Source organism: Canis lupus, chromosome 6 (genome assembly GCF_003254725.2).
Source record: "Canis lupus dingo isolate Sandy chromosome 6, ASM325472v2, whole genome shotgun sequence".
Classification (NCBI taxonomy): Eukaryota; Metazoa; Chordata; class Mammalia; order Carnivora; family Canidae; genus Canis; species Canis lupus.
In genome coordinates, this window is record NC_064248.1 from 21,647,469 (window position 1) to 21,664,461 (window position 16,993).

At 44.3% G+C, this 16,993-nt stretch overlaps 1 protein-coding gene across 2 annotated transcripts in view; it reads right to left on the reverse strand.

The window, feature by feature from the left end:
• Positions 1 to 16,993, reverse strand: part of PRKCB (protein kinase C beta) — a 325,066-nt gene that overhangs the window by 42,664 nt on the left and 265,409 nt on the right. For both annotated transcript variants that reach the window (XM_025416163.3, XM_025416162.3), the window contains exons 11-12: positions 6,559 to 6,650; positions 4,829 to 4,891 (exon numbers count right to left, since the gene is read on the reverse strand). In XM_025416163.3, coding sequence (XP_025271948.1) covers positions 4,829 to 4,891; positions 6,559 to 6,650 — 155 coding nt within the window. The remainder of the gene's footprint in view (positions 1 to 4,828; positions 4,892 to 6,558; positions 6,651 to 16,993) is intronic.

A 16,993-nucleotide genomic window follows, 5' to 3' on the forward strand; every position in this document is an offset into this window, starting at 1 on the left:
TCTGGAGTTCACGGGGGGGCGGGGAAGCAGATGGAAAGAATCTTAGTTAGCTTCAAGTTCTCTAAGCTCCCCTAGGCTGATTCCTAAGACATGACCCAAGAGTTCCCATTGATTCTTTCAATCAAAAAAAAAAAAAGTGTTGCACACCTCCTTTGTGACAGGCACTATGCTTGGAGCTAGGGATATACTGTGAACAAGATAAACAAACATTTTGCTCTTATTCAGATGAAATTCCAGTAGAGGGAAAAAGACAATTAACAAATGTTCATATCTACAATTTATTGTGTGATTATTATGATTATTACAGATTTTGATGGGCACTATAAAGAAAATGAGGATGATGAGTTAGTAACTGGGGTAGGTTTCTGTAAACAGGATGCCAGGAAAGTGTCACCTCCATGAAGGTAACATCTGAGCTTTAACATAAAGGATATGTGCTATACTTACATTCTTTTATTTCATCCATGTTGGTGAGGAGAGCTTATTTATTTTTGGAAATGCTTGCATATTCCCAGCATATTGGATTACTCCAATATCATCACACTTTCCTCTTCCCCAAACATCTACTCTAATATCAACACTTGGTGTTTTAGTATCAGTAAGTAGTGATGATCTATGGGCCAGTCTTCCTCAATCTCAATAGAGTCCAATTTCCTGAGAGGTAATGGGGTCTACTATTCAATTCAGATCTCTATCTTAAATCATCTTCATTAGGTGCTGGACATCTGTGGTCCCTGCCTATTTTATCATCTTATGATGACAGCAATCCAATATTCCTTCAAAGGACCATCCTTCCCTGATTATCAAGCCATGTAAGACTAGTGGTGCTGACCTCAGCTTTTGGCTCCATGAGTGGACTGGATGTATGGGCCTAACCTGGCCATTGGAAATGTTGGTCACAGTGATTGCTCCAGGAATGGCCATGTGATCCAATATGAGTTAATCAAAGCTACTGAGCATCAGCTCTGGCACTTTTGCTGGTACTGTCAGGAAAGAGATGAACTCTTTTTACATTGGGATTGCTCAGTGGTAGAATATAAGTCTAGAAGTGCCAGGGGTCATCAGATAGAGAATAAGCTAGTAGAGAGAAAGCAGAACCTAGCAGGAAGGTGATAAAGTGAAAACTCGTAACATCATTTGAGCCCTTGGATCTATCCTGGCATAAAGTCAGATCTGCTCCCTGGGCTTTTCAGTAATGTCAGCTAAAAAATATCTCTTTTAACAAGTTAGTTCAAATTGAGTTGCTGTCATCACCTTTGACTAAGAGAATACAACCTGAAAAAAACATACTGGCATCTCCTATCTGTGTCTGTGAGATCTGTTCATCCAAGGCGAGGCCCACTTGCATCCCATTTGCCAACAGCAATACCATGATCTTTGGTGCTGACCATGGTACCACTCGTAATAATCCTTCATGCTTATCTACAAGCCACAGTGGTCTCTGAATGTCAGCTAAGAACTTAAACTGGACTTTGTAGCAACCTGCTTCACCTAAACATGCCAGATCTACATGTGAATTGATTAACAGAGACCCACGACATCCCCCTCAGCTTGACCACAATCCCCCAAACAAGCAGCTGGGGCAACTAGGAAAGTAATAACAACTTCATGTGTTATAGTAAAGGAGCTTCAGGGGGCGCCTGGGTGGTTCAGTTGGTTAATCATCTGACTCACGATTCTGGCTCAGGTCGTGGTCTGAGGGTTATGAGACTGAGCTCCATGTCAGGCTCTGCACTCAGCATGGAGTCTGCTTGAGATTCTCCCTTCCTCTTCCCTGCCCCTCCACCACCCTCTAAATAAATAAAATAAATAAGTAAATAAATAAAATCTTTAAAAAAAGAGCTTCAGGTGCCAAGAGCCAGTTGGTTATGCAGCTGGAGACAATCCAGTCATATTCATTGTCATATGATTTTTGACAGCCTACTGTATTTTTTGGTTTGATCTAATAATCCCTCATTTCTGCTTCAAAAGGGACTGGAGCAATTGCTTACATTTTCAGAAATCCATCAAAGGCAAAATCATCACACATCCCAGGAATGGTGATCTATAAATAAGACATGAAGCTTGAAAGGATCTTTGTCTCCCCTGTACCCAACATCTCCAGCCATGGTCCTCAGAGAGGGCAAGTCTAACATAATTCCTCATCCCTTTTACTTAAGATTCTCCAACCAACTAGAGATCTAAATGAAAGAGGGAGAGATTTGTAACATTTTGAAAGAATTCACCACATGAAGATCATCTCGATGTTATAAAACCACACATCTTCTGTCATGTAATTTTTTTTACTGGTTTTCATTTGATTATCAATTTCAAAAACTCTGTCTCAATCAAGGTTTTTGATTGTGAGCAACGAAAATCAACTCTGACCATTTCAACCTGGAAAGGGATTGTTAAAAAGATATTGGGAGTTCACAGAATCTCCAAGGAGGCTGGAGAACCAGATTTAGAGGCTAGGCAGCCAGGAATGATGCTTAATTGGAATGCAGAGCTGGTCCAGTGAAGATGTCACAGAAGCCACCATTGGGTACAGACATCTTGTTCCATGAAGCCTAACACTGGACTCTGGATATTGTTGCTAAGAACTGCTTCCTCTCATGCCTCCAGAAAGTAGATGCAGCCGATTACTATGGCCACTCTCGATTCTACAGCCTCTGCATTTCTTGGTCACTACCTTCCAATTCATAGTGTTGTGTGAGTATGACAAGTGTCAAAGCCTGGATTGTGTGTCTGCCTTGGCTGCAGGGAGGTTGTGAGACTATCTGGCATTTTCAATCTGTATAGTAGGAGATAGACTTTGTTCCTACACATGAATGAAAGGGATTCAGATGCTGAATGCCTTAAAAGACTGATAAATGTCCCCTAAAAAGTATGAAGAGTTGAGGAAGAATGGGAGAATATGTTAGTAAAGAGAGCTTTGAGTTAGGCAAAGTCTTAGCACCGAAACCTAATATTTGTATTTTATGACTGGAATGGTGAAAGTTCTGGATCCCAGACCCCAAACCATGACCCTACTAGATTGGAAACCCAGCCCTGAATCCCAACCCAATTGACAATAAACTTTATTTCCTTTCCCAGTCCCTCCCCTGGGACTGGATTTTCTTTCAATAAACTTGCAGCTCCACATTTAATTTCTTAGCAATCCTCAGTGGCCAGTTCTATTCTACCTAAGACCCACCCTGTACAAGAGTTAGGTTCTTAGGTTCTAATGTCAGCACATAAGGTGAAAATCATGTAGAGTGAATGATTCCCCATGATCCTTCCTGCTGAAGTTACTGGTTTGAATTAGGGGTCATGTCATATGGAAGATAACATGTACCCTCCACCACCAGAGTTCCATTTGGCGCAAGATGCTCCCACTATGGTAATTAAAGAGGAAATGGAATAAGAGTCTTCCTAGATGTGTCTCTTGCACAGTGATACCGGGTCGTTGAGGGCAAACACGGCTAGGAGCATGCAATTTACAGTTTAAATTCTTCTTTTTCTTGGTCTTTCTATTTCTTCACTGAGATCGCCCATGCGCCAGGTGGAACCACTCCTCTTCCTGACCTTCATTCCTCCGTTATCAGGAATAACTAAGCGGAATAGGGATTCTGTACTCAGAATGATTGTCCCTTCCCCTGCTAGATTCAGATCACCACTTCAAGGAGTTTAGAAAAAGGCCCTGGACTCTGAAGGCTGCTGGCAAGGTGCCCACCTTCCATGTCTCCAATCTACCAGTGCCCACAGCCTCCCCTCCATTATCTGCCTTGAGATCACCAGGGCTTATCATTTTATGCTTTCTAGCCCCACCCATGTCCTTCAGTTGCAGCAAGATGCCCAGGACTTCCAGGTCACCCTAACCTGCCAGACCCCGACCCTGTGCATTCTCCAGCACCCCTGTCACCACCTGGCACATGCCAGCCCCCTCCCCTGCTCCTTTTTTCTCGCTACTTGACAGACTGTATCTTTGCTGCTTCGGTATCTCTTTCCCACCACAACAGAAGTTCTAAAAAGGTAGAACTTGTTCTTCCCTGCTGCCTCCACACCATCTAGAAGAGTGCCTAGCACATAGTAGGTTTTTAATAGGCGTCTGACAAATCAATGAATGGCATGGAATCTTACGGTCTTCGGGATCTTTTAGGGAGACCCTCACCTGTGCCAAATTCCCTTTGGAAGCCCCGTGGCCCTGCCAGCCTCTCTTGCATAACCAACCATCCCGAGCCTGCACTGCCTATGTCATTTGCATCCATGTGGTGTAAGGAGAATTGTACACCCCAGACTCACTGACAAATAGCAGCCTCAGGCTCAGTAGTCTGCCTTGCGTGAAATATAAAACGGTATGACTCATACAGCTATGATCATACACTTGCTCCTCCAAAACCGGGCAAATGCCAAGTCCTGAACTTAATCCTGTCTTTCAGGGCAAGCATTTCAGAGATTCATTTCTAAATTGTAGTTACATAGCAAAAAAAGAGAATCATTTCATAAGAATAGGACCCATCATATCCTGCCAGCCGAGAGTCTTTGCTTGCTCCCCTTTGGGGTCTAAAGGCAAGGGAAGGAAGGACTGGGCCCCCACTGGTGAGCGTCCCCTTTGTACAGCAAATGGTCTCACGTTTGAGGCTGTGAACTATCACTGGGTCCACAGAGATCTTCCACCACCACCCAGAGCTGCCCAAGCTTTGCCAGGGCAGTGGGCGATGCTGCTTGGCAGAACACATGCCCAAGTCAGGGCTGGAGGATTCCTCCCCCACCACAGATTCTAATTTTAAAAGCAGTTAAAGAAGAGGCAGGGAGGGGAGGAGCTGAGGGAGCTGAGGGGATGGAAGGGGTAGCGGTGCTCACTTACCGGTAAATGATGCCCTTGCTCTGTAAGAAGAACAGACCGATGGCAATTTCTGCAGCGTAAAATCTGAAATTAGAAAAAAAAAAAAAAAGCAATGGAGAGATTCAAGGACACCGTATGCCTGGCAAGCCCTCAGAATTCAATACAATATTGAACGAGGTGTGGGGCATTAACATCCCACCGCGGACGGTCAGCCACACATCTCATAACACCAAAGTATGGGAGTGTGGACATATGGACAAGGGTTAGAGAGCCAGGAGGCTGCCTGTAGGACTAACTGGGGTGGGCAGAGGTTCAGTGGCTGCTCCGTGCGGAGGAGGCCATGGGAGAGCATGGCCTGGCTGAAGAATGATAGTTTCAATCTAAGGCAAATTCAAGTATCTGAATACTAACAGCTCATCTACTGAAGGCTTACCAAGTCTACGTACCATCATTTTAGGTCATTATCTAATTAAAATTCTAATAACCATCCTGGGAGGTAGGTCCTATGATTACCTCCCTGTCCCTTAAAGGAGGCATTGAGGCTCAGTGACAGAAAAGACCTTGGCCAACTTATATCATTAATGAATGGCTCAGCACCTGCCTAACCGGTAAGCTCTTAACGGAGGCCCAGAGGGAAGGAGATTTGGAGAGAATCAGAAAGCCCCAGTTATACCACAGGGTTAGGCAGGGCTTTAGGGAACTATGTTAAGTGTCCTGACTGTTTTGTGTGATAAGGGGATGAGGGTCAGTGGTCAATCAGGTGTTAGAAGTAAAAGGAAAACCAAGCCCATGGCCCCATTATTATGCTGAATGCCTTAAAAGACTGATAAATGATCTAGGCATGGCACCATCTGGAAGCATGAGAATGCAAACCCTTCCAGAAGACAGTGCTTATCACCTTAACATGTGGGACGGGAGGGGGCAAAGTAGTACTGACAAGGAGTCAGCAAGCCTCTGGAGTGACTAGATGGGCCCATGGTGAACCCTGGGAGGCGTTCTAGAAGGACAATAAGATCTAGCTGACCACCCAGGAGAGGTTATCTCTGCTAATCCTATGACTTGCTGTTCTTGTTCACCAACAGCAGGGGAGGGACATGATGAGATCCGTGTTCCCAAAAGAAACGACTGGCTGCCTTGGGGACTGACAGGGACAGAATGGACTCAGCAGGAGAAACACATTTCCAAACACCCGAATCCATCTCCTTACCCAGGAGCCATAGGGCACAGCCACAAGGCAACTTGATCCCTCATCCCCCAGGAATGAGGGCATCTAAGAGGTGAGTGGCGTAGGGCAGAGCACAAGAGCAAAAATCTGGGTCAGAATGTGGATCTGTCTCACACTGGCTCTGTGATCTTGAGCAAGTTTCTACAAGTTCTCTGGGCCTGGCCCATAGTATACTCTGCAGAAAGACTGTCAAATGAATAAACAAAACCTATCATGCACACACCCCCACCTCCTAGACCCCCACCCCCGCCCAAGGAATCCAGGAGGCCCTTCCTTAGGAGTCAAGGGGCAAAAATCAGAGATAAAGAAAGAGCTATAGTTTTTCAAGCCTCAAGTTCTTAGCTCGTGTCAGGAAAGAAAGAAAGAAGTATCCCATATCAAGCAAAATACCTTTATCCCTGGCCATACATTTCTCATGAAGCAGCAGCTCAAGGTGTTAACAATCCCTATCCAGCTGAAAACCCAAGGTTCCTCATGCTCCACCTAAGTAACCCAAGGGAAAGGCACAGCACAAGTTTGTACTTACACAGCATGAGGCTCCTTAAACCGGCCAACTTGTTGGATGTGGTACATGAGGTCACCCCCGTTCACGTACTCCATAACAAAGTACAGGCGGTCCTAGGAGAAGATAGCAAACAGCAACATCAACATCCTGTATTTCTCAGGTTCCAAAAGGAAAGCCGGAAATAGCTGGGATTTATGCTTGAAACCCCCAGGACTCTGTGACAGGTGCCTATTTGCCAAGCCCATTATTTCCCCAAGTGTAATATTTGTGCCACTGAAAGCATGCAACTGGGCACAGTTTTTTTTTTTTAATTAATAACCGTAAAGTTGTATTTGTTGGTACTGGAAAATATAATTAGCACATTAATATTGTGACTTCGTGGAGATTATTGTTTAGGATAAAGCTAATTGTAATAAAGAACGGAAAATAAATACATAGATCATATTACAGATAATAGATAACTGAGGTAATCAGCTTCCATGATGCCCCTTCATGATTTTCACCGCCTGGTATTCACATCCTTGTGTAGCCTCTTCCCATGAGGAAGAGGACTGACTTGCATAACCAGTAGAATACTGTAAAAATGACAGTGTGTGATTTCCATGACTAGGTCACAAAAGATACTGCAGCTTCCAATTTGCTCTCTCTTGGATCGCTTGTTTGGGGGAAGCTGGCCGCCATGTCATGGGAATGCTCAAGCAGCACCATAAGAAGGTACATCTGGCAAAAAAAAACAGGGCTTCCTGCCAATAGCCAGCCACAACTCCCCAGCTACAGGAGGGAGCCACCTTGGGACTAGACACTCCAGCCCCAGTGAAGCCTTCTGATGACTGCAGTCCTGGCTGACAACTTGACCATTGTCATGTGAGACTTCCAAGCTAGAACTACCACCCAGCTTAGCCACTCATGAGTTTCTGCCCTGCAGAAACTGAGAGATAGTAAATGTTTACTGTAGTTTTAAGGCACTGAGGTTTGAGGTATTGTAGTAGATAACTGACATAGTGACTATGGGGAGAACGAATTATGAGAATTTGAGAAATAGTGGCCTCGGAGGGCATATCCATAAAAAAGAGAATTGGGACCAGAAAAAGAAATCTACACCCCATTCAGGGAATTCTTTAAACATGTTTTCAAGGGAGATGTGAACTCTCTCATAGGCAGGGGTTATATTCTGCTCAGCTATGTAAGCCCTATATCTGTTCCATGACTAAAACATAGTAGGTGCCCAGAGAATGGTGCCAAGCAGACTTTATTTGGAACCAAGCTTTGCTTCCTGAGAGCTGGATGATTTGGAAAGGTTATTAAACATCTGGGTCTCCTCATCTGTGAAATGGAGATTAATAATAATAATAGTAATAACTGAACCCAGTGAGACACACGAGTGTTATGGTCCTTGGGGAATGCTTCCATGAGATTTGCCCACTCTCCTTCCAACAAGAAGCTTCTGCTAAATGAACAAATGGCTTCACCTCTTCTTAGAGACTTCCACTTGGGTCAAGTCACTCCTTGGTGCCACATGATCCACTTAATAAAAAAATCAAAGAGAACAGAATGGAAATTATCAGCACACCCCACACAGAGTACCCATAGGTGTTATTTTGTGAAATGTGTGTTTTGGTTATATTTACAGGTTGATGTGGCCGGGTCACAATGTAAAAGGAGGTTTGCTGTTCAAATTTGCAAAGTTGAGACTAGGAACCCAGAGAGAACCAAGACGACCCATGAAAAGTACTCTAACATGATGTTGGCCCTATCACAAATGTTTCATCCACCATTAACAAAATCTTTTTTGTAGTGCACGGAACTTTTTATCTTACACAGATGCATTTGTCCAATGTGGATTGAGTGTCTAATAACTGGAATGATACCTTTTATGAAATAAAGCTACCCTTGTGAACATTTATTATGTGACTGAGCCAACTGTGTTTATATTTTGTCTCACTTAGCTCTCTAAACAGCCCAACAGGGCAGTATTACCACGCTCCCCCTTTTATTTTTTATTTTATTTTATTTTTTATTTTTATTTTTCCACACTCCCCCTTTTAAAGACATGAAAATCAAAGCCTGTAAAAGGATAAGTAGCGTACTGAGGGTCACTCAGCTGTTGAGCAGCAGAGCTGGGATCTGAGCCCAGGCAGGTCTGTTCCAGAGCCTACACTCTTATCAGGCTGCCTCGTGGGTAAGGTTCTGAGCTAAACATTGTTTTGTTTTGTTTTGTTTTGTTTTTAAAGATTTTATTTATTCGAGAGAGACATAGGCAGAGGGAGAAGCAGGCTCCCGGGGGGAGCCTGATGCAGTACTTGATCCCAGATCCCGGGATCACGACCTGAGCCCAAGGCAGATGCTCAACCACTGAGCTACCCAGGTGCTCCCTGAGCTAGACATTGTAGGATGTGTGGGTGTGTCCTCCCCTCTAAGAGTTTCCAGACCAGGACAGGAGAGGAGGGATGAAGAGCTCCAGCCACACAGCAAGACAGAAGCTGGCAGGTCACAGGGGGAGAAGTACAGGTTAATCAGTTGTTTTTGAAAAGTCAAGGGACCTTCTCAGACTGATGCTCCTTCACCCGTATGACGTCTATAATGAGAGGCAGAGGGGGGCAGAGTTATCACTTCTGTTTCTCAGTGTCCAAGGCATATGAGATTTGCAAAAAAAAAAGGTCACGTACAAGTTAGTGGCAGAGCGGAGACAGCCAGAACTGCCGACACCCAGCCCCTGGTTCTTTGGGGTTTTTTGGATAGAAAACAAGCCTTAAAAATAGCATCTGTCTTTGCGGCACGTTGAAGGGAACCAAAACACTTGCTTTTAAAAATTATTTTTAAAACTAGCAGATGGCATTGGCCACAGAGAGAAAAGTAAGTGAGGGAGAGATTTCGCTTGCTTGCTTTCTGCTTGGAAGAACTCAGCTTGTCCCCCAAACTCATTAGTTAGAATCCCAACATCAGGGAGAGCGCCACGAAAGATAATGCCACGTTGTGTGGTTTGTTTCTACCAGGAACTGTCTGTGGGGAAATCCTGAGATCCATCATCTTTGAACTGTACTGAGTCTGGCTTTGGGCACACCGGCACTTCATGTTAAACACTGCAGTTGGCATCCTGCTCTCCTTCAATTTTCCGAACAAACACTTAATGATGCCCCCTCTATGCCAGGCATTATTCTGCTGCCAGAGATGCTGCTGTGAATAATCCATGGTGTCTGATGTTAAGGATTCCCCAGATGAGTGGGGAGACCCGGAGAAGTTTCCAAACAGCAAGGTTTCCCGAAATGTAGTGCGAGATAACTTGAGGTGGAATATGCATATGGAGGTGTCTGGCTTTATTTTCTTACTTTTGTGTTTATATTTAATGTGTATTTTGAAAAACATAACCAGTCCTTGAAGCTCCTGGTTTTATGGCTATTACTGCTGAGAGGGAGAGCAGAGCGCGTGGAGTTACAAAGGAGCAGGGAGCAAGGTAGGGTAGGACCAGATTACGATCGGCTGCATAAAACCATCAAACTTTAAACTTTGGTTTTCTTATATGCCAGCTTCAAGATTTTACTCTCTGTCCACCTCATCTACTAAAAATTTACCTATTTAAAAAATATTTCCATTAACTCACTTTGTCACTTGAATGCATGGTTTAAAAATTTTAAAACTCTAGGGACTCCTGGGTGGCTCAGTGGGTGAGCCTTCGGCTCAGGTTGTGATCCTGGGGTCCTGGGATCCAGTCCCACATCGGGTTCTCTGGCAGGGGGGAGCCTGCTTCTCCCTCTGCCTATGTCTCTGCCTCTCTCTCTGTGTCTCTCATGAATAAATAAATAAAATCTTTAAAAAAATTTTTTTAACTTCATACTCAAGACATAGATGGAAACTCATTGTCTGCAAAAAAAATAGATGCATATCTGGAGTCTATCAACTCTACGCTATATCCAGTCTGGCTGTGCTACATCGATCCCTCAACTGACTTATTTTTAAAACAAATGCAGCTTGTCCGCGTACCACCAAGTGTAGCTCTAAAGTAAGGAACATCAAAATTTGAAAAACGCTGCCGGGGGTTCATCTAGAGCCAAGCTTAAGCAAAGTGAATTTTAGAACTTCCGTTGCACATTTATTCTTGCAAGCCATGTATTAGGTGTTAAAGGGATTAAAATGGTGAATAAGATACAGGCCTTGCCCTCAGAGAATTCAGAGTCTTTGTGAAAACAAATATGCAGTTAACTCGAGCCATAATCTAAAATAAAATGTGACAAGAAAAATTGCGTGACAGGCGCAAAGAGAGCTCTGGGGGCGTCAGCTAGTTAAATGGCCCTCACCCACTGCCTCCGATGCTTACATAATTATGCCCCCCGTAGTGTCCTGAAATTTGACTTTGCTCCCCACTTATCTTTTATTTTTAAAATTTATTATTATTATTATTATTATTTTAGTAATCTCTACACTCAGTGTGGGGCTCGAACTCACAACCCTGAGATCAAGAGTCGTGTGCACACTCTTCTGACTGAGCTACCAGGGTGTCCCATGTTCCCTGCTCTTCCAATAAAATTATTTCAAGGTCTCAAAAGATCTTTCTTCTGGTCACATGCAATAGTTTTCGATTAGGATCTGCTGTACTCTACTATGTGAAAATCAGAAAGCATGTACTGCGTATCGAGAATCTCCTACTTGTGCAATTTTCCAAAGAGGACATGTCACAGCTTGAAACTTCAACCCTCATCTCTCTGGGTTGGTGCATCCTGACTTATATTTCCATGCTCTTTCTTTCTCCTGAGCTCCCAGTCAGCTCCAGCTGGCTACAGGACGTTTCTACGTGGGTGTTCCACTGTCAACTCCAATTAAAAGCTCAGAAAGGCAAGCTCACCATCTTTCTCTTCAACCTAGCCAGTCTGCTCAACTTTCAAAGTGTTTTTCCCAAATTGTCATTGTTATTGGTGTTATTTTTCGTTACAGGAGGCCCTTGTCCCCTCAGCACGAAACGACTTTGGTTAATTTTAAATTTCCTTTGCCCTTTATTTCCCATATTCAATCAGTAAGTAAATCAAACTAGATGTCTGTCTGCCTGTCACACCGCATCATGGGAATGGTTGGGTAGGCTGTCTCACATCTGGACCGAGAGTGTAAGAGTCGTTTGATTTAAAGCAGCAACTGCAAGGCATGTGCCGAATTTATCTGGGGGGCCCAGGGTTGGGCAGAGAATTCACAGAAATCATCATTCTTTCTCCAAGACAGCTGAAAGTGGGATGTAACATGCTGCCCATGTGACTGCCGGGGGGATGCCTGCCACTTTTAATAAGATACTTTCAATAAGACAGAGAAGATCAAAGATGTGGGCAACTCTAACAGCATGCACCCAGGCTTTCAAGAGAGTTTTAGTAAGCATTTACCTATTGATGATCTTTAATGATTTTCTAAGTGGGCCAATGAATTAATTCCATCTGTAAGTTGTTTCTCTTATTGCTCAGGTGCACCTGCTCCTCTCGAGAAACCGTACAGTGCTGTGGTGACGAGCCCTAGCTATAGCATGCACTAGTTCTGGGTTTAAGTCCCGGATATACCATTTCCCCACTCTGAGACCATGCAACAGATACTAAACCTTCCCTGCCTTCTGAAAGGGGTAATAATAGCTTCTCTGTCACAAGGTTTTGCAAAGATATATCAGATGATGAATGTCGCATCCATGCAAACTCAGAGCCTCTCTCAAGTAAGCATGTGGTCAAGGACATGAATCACTCACAATTTGTCTTTCCTCTGTATCCTCTAGCCTTAGATTCACTATCAGAATCAAGCAATGGATGCCCCTCTAGCTTCTTTTTTCCAGCTTTCCAAGCCCTTCCACATGTAGAGAGAAGTTCTCAAGGGCTTAGGACCATCTCTCCTCTTGCTTGGATTTACAGACTTTTAATTGTTAAATGAATGTGCAAAGGCCACCATTAAGAAGCGGAGAGAACCACGCCGTGTCTCTTCCTACTCACGCCCACTTTATATGCCTGGGTTGCATTCCGGAGTCCTTTCCTGATCTCAGGATCCTCAGACGCTTCAGTTGCCTACAGCCCTGACACCTGTGAAGCTCTCATCAGCTTCCTCTCCTTGGAGGCACTCAATGCCATGTTTGTACCACTGGTGGCAGGCTATGTCCTGCTCCAACCCGGTTGGTTTCCTGGCACTCAGGATGGCATCTCCCACTTGACTCAAGCACCAATGATCCCTTCCCTGTACACACAACCCCTTCTTAAAGGTTCCAGTTGCGTTAGTAGCAGCCAACTACCAGCAGACTGGGCCAGGAATCAAACATCTGTCTGTGCTGAACCAATCAGATTCTCTTTCCAATGAGTATGAATTAGTATTCAGGGACTTTGGCAGATAGGCAACCTGCAAGGGGCTAGGAAAGCTATGATCAGGAAGAGACAAAAAAAACAAGGAGAAAGGAACAAGAGATCTCTTCTAGAAAGCTTTGAAGTTCTAGTTCTTCATGAGGCTCAGGTACATCTTTGCCTTTGGGTTGTTTCCTTCCAATAAAATTCTCTCTGTTTCTCTCTTTTTTAAGCATGTGATAGTTTGGAGGAGGAGGTTTTCTGTTTCTTGCAACCCAACCATTGCCGACCAAGAGTACTGCCAGAGCTTCCTACAGCAACGCCCTTACATCAAACCATATCCTTGGATACTGCTGCCAACCCTGAGCCAATCCTGAGTTACCAGGACCCCTCGGATGCTCTCGGTGCTTGATGGACACACCATCAGGTGCCAGCTCTTCAAGTGGAATCATCCTCCTTCCCCTCCCTGTCCCCGTGTGCATTCTGGGTTGACGCCCTTCCCAGCATGCCTTGCAACAGAGTTCTTGCTGGACCACGACAGCAAATTTGGGGAGGAAGTAACTTCTGTCCTTCAATGACTCATAAAATCTAATTCTATTTAAAAAAAAAAAAGAAGTGCATATGTTCAATTGAAAAGAAAACATTTAAAATAGATGTTTTGCTAAGGAGACGTAACTGCCTGTGCCCACTGGCAGTTGGGAAATTGCATGAATGTGCCAGGCTGACAATTGTCCCTGGGAAAAACTGCAAAAGGACTAGAGGGAATATAATCCTTTTGTGTCCATGAGCAAGGTGTCCCTCAAACCCAGCTCTATTAGTGCAGGTAGCCTTTATCTATTGTTTATTCTGCACACTGTACATCATCTTTCCAAACCCTCATTGATTATGCTTACTTTAAAGATGATGAAATCAATATTCAGAGCTGTTAAGTGATTTTCTAGAGGTCACACAGCCAATAACCACAGACCCAGATTTATCTGACTGAGGTGCTCATGCTCATCCCTTTATGCTTCTAGAACACTTTGCCTAAACCCCAGTTCATCTAATGAGCAATTTTTAAAATTCAACTCCTTTCTGGTGCCTTTTACACTTTTACACTTTTACTCCTGGGTATTAACTTTGGCCATCTTGTGGCACATTCAACACTTTTAACCTGTTTTATTACAGACATTTCTGAAATAACATAAATTCAAAATGAAAACCATCATCTACAGACCCCTCTGTAAATCAGTGCTTTGATTTGTCTCTTTCGGATTCTTTTCCATGTGCACATTCAGTATTAACACATTTAGAATAACCTCTTAAATAAAATTTAATACCTTTCATTTTCAGTTAACGTGGTGCCACGCATGTATATTTGTCAGAGATTCTCTTAATCCAATTTTTTGAGAATGCTTCCGATGGAACTTTGCTTTTCTAAGTAAGTTTTTTGAAATGAAACTTGCATCATTCTCAAAATGACAAAAGTTGTTTTGCATATTGGTGGGTGTCTTTTTCCCTTTTATCTATTTTGGCCACCTTCAGAATTTTTAAAATTCTATTAAGGATCTTTCATCTTTAAAATTTGAAGTTGCGAGCAAGATAAACATATCAAATTTGCGGCATGTTCGACTAGATTTGTCACTTTGAAAAAGTAGCTGATTCATAAAGGAATTCTGGGTCACAAAATACGAAATGACAATCCACTCGGGCTACACTGGCCTCCTCTCTGCTCCTCAAACACGCTGAGCATGTTCCCGCCTCGGGCACTTACACTCACTCTTCCTCCTGTCTAGAACACTTTGCCTTCAGATATCCAAATGCCTCCCTCCCTCATTTGCTCTGGTCTCCGCTCAAATGTCATCCTTATCAGAATGACTTTTCTTTGATCATCCTCTCAAAAATAGCATCTCTCCGACCCAATCCCTCCATCTCTACATCCCCATTATTTTATGTGGTTTATTATCTGTCTCCCCCACTGGAATGTAAATTCTAAAGGAACGGGGGCTTTATCTCTTTTGTTCACCGACATACCCCTCACAAGGATGCAGCTGGGTCCTGACACGTTTATTTCAGCAAATAAATATTTGCTGACAGAATCAATAAGCATTAGTATCCTGTGTATACTGGCAGGAGTGATCTGACTTTTAGGGATGCTGGCTTCAGAGACATGGCCTATTCCGGCCCAGCCTGCCTCCTCCTGGGCGGTACCAATCAAGGGGCCAGAGGGCATGCAATTCTAGAAGGTGAGCATGAGCCAGATGACCACCTCTATGGGCCATCCTCAAAAAGGAGTATGTCACCCTCCTGCTCACCTGAGCCATGCCAGCAATGGTTTGCCTCATATACATGCAGTGCTCCCTGCATTTTAAAATCACTGCCACCATAAACCTTTCCAACCATTGCAATATCCTTGCGGGGTGCATACGTGACCCTTTCATAGCAGAAAGTACACCGTGAAGGGGCACTGGGGAAACCCACCACTTATCAACCATATACTAGCCTTTGAGGTTTGATTTCCTTTGTGCCAAAATGTGAATAGCACTTGCTTACAGTGTTCTTGTGAAAACTGGATGTAATTGTGAAAAGTGGAAATGACTTATAAACTAGAAAAAGGAAACCTGGAGTTCAGGCAGGGGCAGGAGAGCAAGGCTGGGGTTCTGGAGACCTGCAGAAAAAATCCCAGTGCCGCCACTTACCTACCGTATGACAGTGCATGAGTTACTTAACATCTCTGATTACCAGTATCCTCATCTATAAAGCAGGGAAAGTAGTAGTATCTACCAGGGGAGGTGCTGGGAGGGTACAATGGGAGAGTAGGTACGGAGTGCCGAGTACATGCCCAAGCCACCCTGAGGTGCTCACAATGCTAGCTGCTGTTTCTCGTTGCTGTGTCTATGGTCCCTGTTAGGTGGCAACTCACCCTAATGTATTAGCAAAAGCCTGGGCTCTGAGTTCAGCAGGCCTGGGACCCTGTGCTGTGTCTACGGAAAGCTACCCCATATCCCAGAACCTCAGCTGTTCTACAATGTGAGATGATAGATAATCCTTTCCAGTGCAAGATTTTTTCTGGTGCGGGGCACCTGGGTGGCTCAGTGGTTCCATATCTGCCTTTGGCTCAGGTTGTGATCCTAGGGTCCTGGGATCAAGTTCCGTATCGGGCTCCCCACAGGGAGCCTGCTTCTCCCTCTGCCTATGTCTCTGCCTCTCTGTGTCTCTCATGAATAAATAAATCTTTAAAAAAAAAGATTTTTCTGGTAAGGCTAATAATGAAAAACTTTGAAAGTTTTTCAAAGTCCACACATGGTAGATGCTCGGATGGAGAGTCGGCTCCTCACCAGAGAGGGATGAGCTGAGGAGTATCACTGAGCAGGTGAGAGGTGAGCAAGGGGTCAGGGCTCAGACAGGCTGGCTGCTGGAGGCTCTGCCCCAGGGGTGTTCGATGGACTAGAAATCCTGTGAGTCACACTCAGCACACTCAAAATACCTCACACTGCAGCAGTTAAGTGTAGAGCTCTGGGGAGCCAGGCTGCCTGGATTCAAATCCTGGCCCTGAAATGTACTCACTATGTGGCCTCTATCCGTTCATCCTATGGGGTTGATGACAGGACCCATCTACAGGTTGTCATGTGGCTTAAGAGTGTAGCCCTGTGCCTCAGGCACAGTAGGCATTATTGTGTCTTTGAGGTAAATTTAATTTATGTAAAATCAAAATATATGTACTTTATAAAACTATGTGCTACTGAGTGAAGGAGAGTTGGGAGGAGCATGTGCTTAGTCCCCAGTGACCTCTGATTCTGCCGGCAGGGCAGCAAGTGGATCTCCTCAAGTCAAGCACAACCCTGACAGTCAAAGTTACATTTTCCCCAAACAACGCAACCCTTAGAGACAGGGTAGCTACTTCATCTGATCTGCACCAACAAGATGGCAATCTGTCCCATCCCATGGAAACAATCATCCATGGGTGGGCTGCCAACACAGGGCTTCTTTCTGCACACAAGACTCGAATCCACTGAACTGTGTCCTCTGCTCTCAGACTCTCTTCACCGGCATGTGGCACCCCATGAGGGGACCCAGGACACTGTACAATTCCCAGGCAAAGCCCACCCCTACTGTCTAATGCCAGAAAACATATGGAAATAAAGGTGAGTGGGGGAGTGCCAGATTAAAAGAATCACCTCAAATCCACT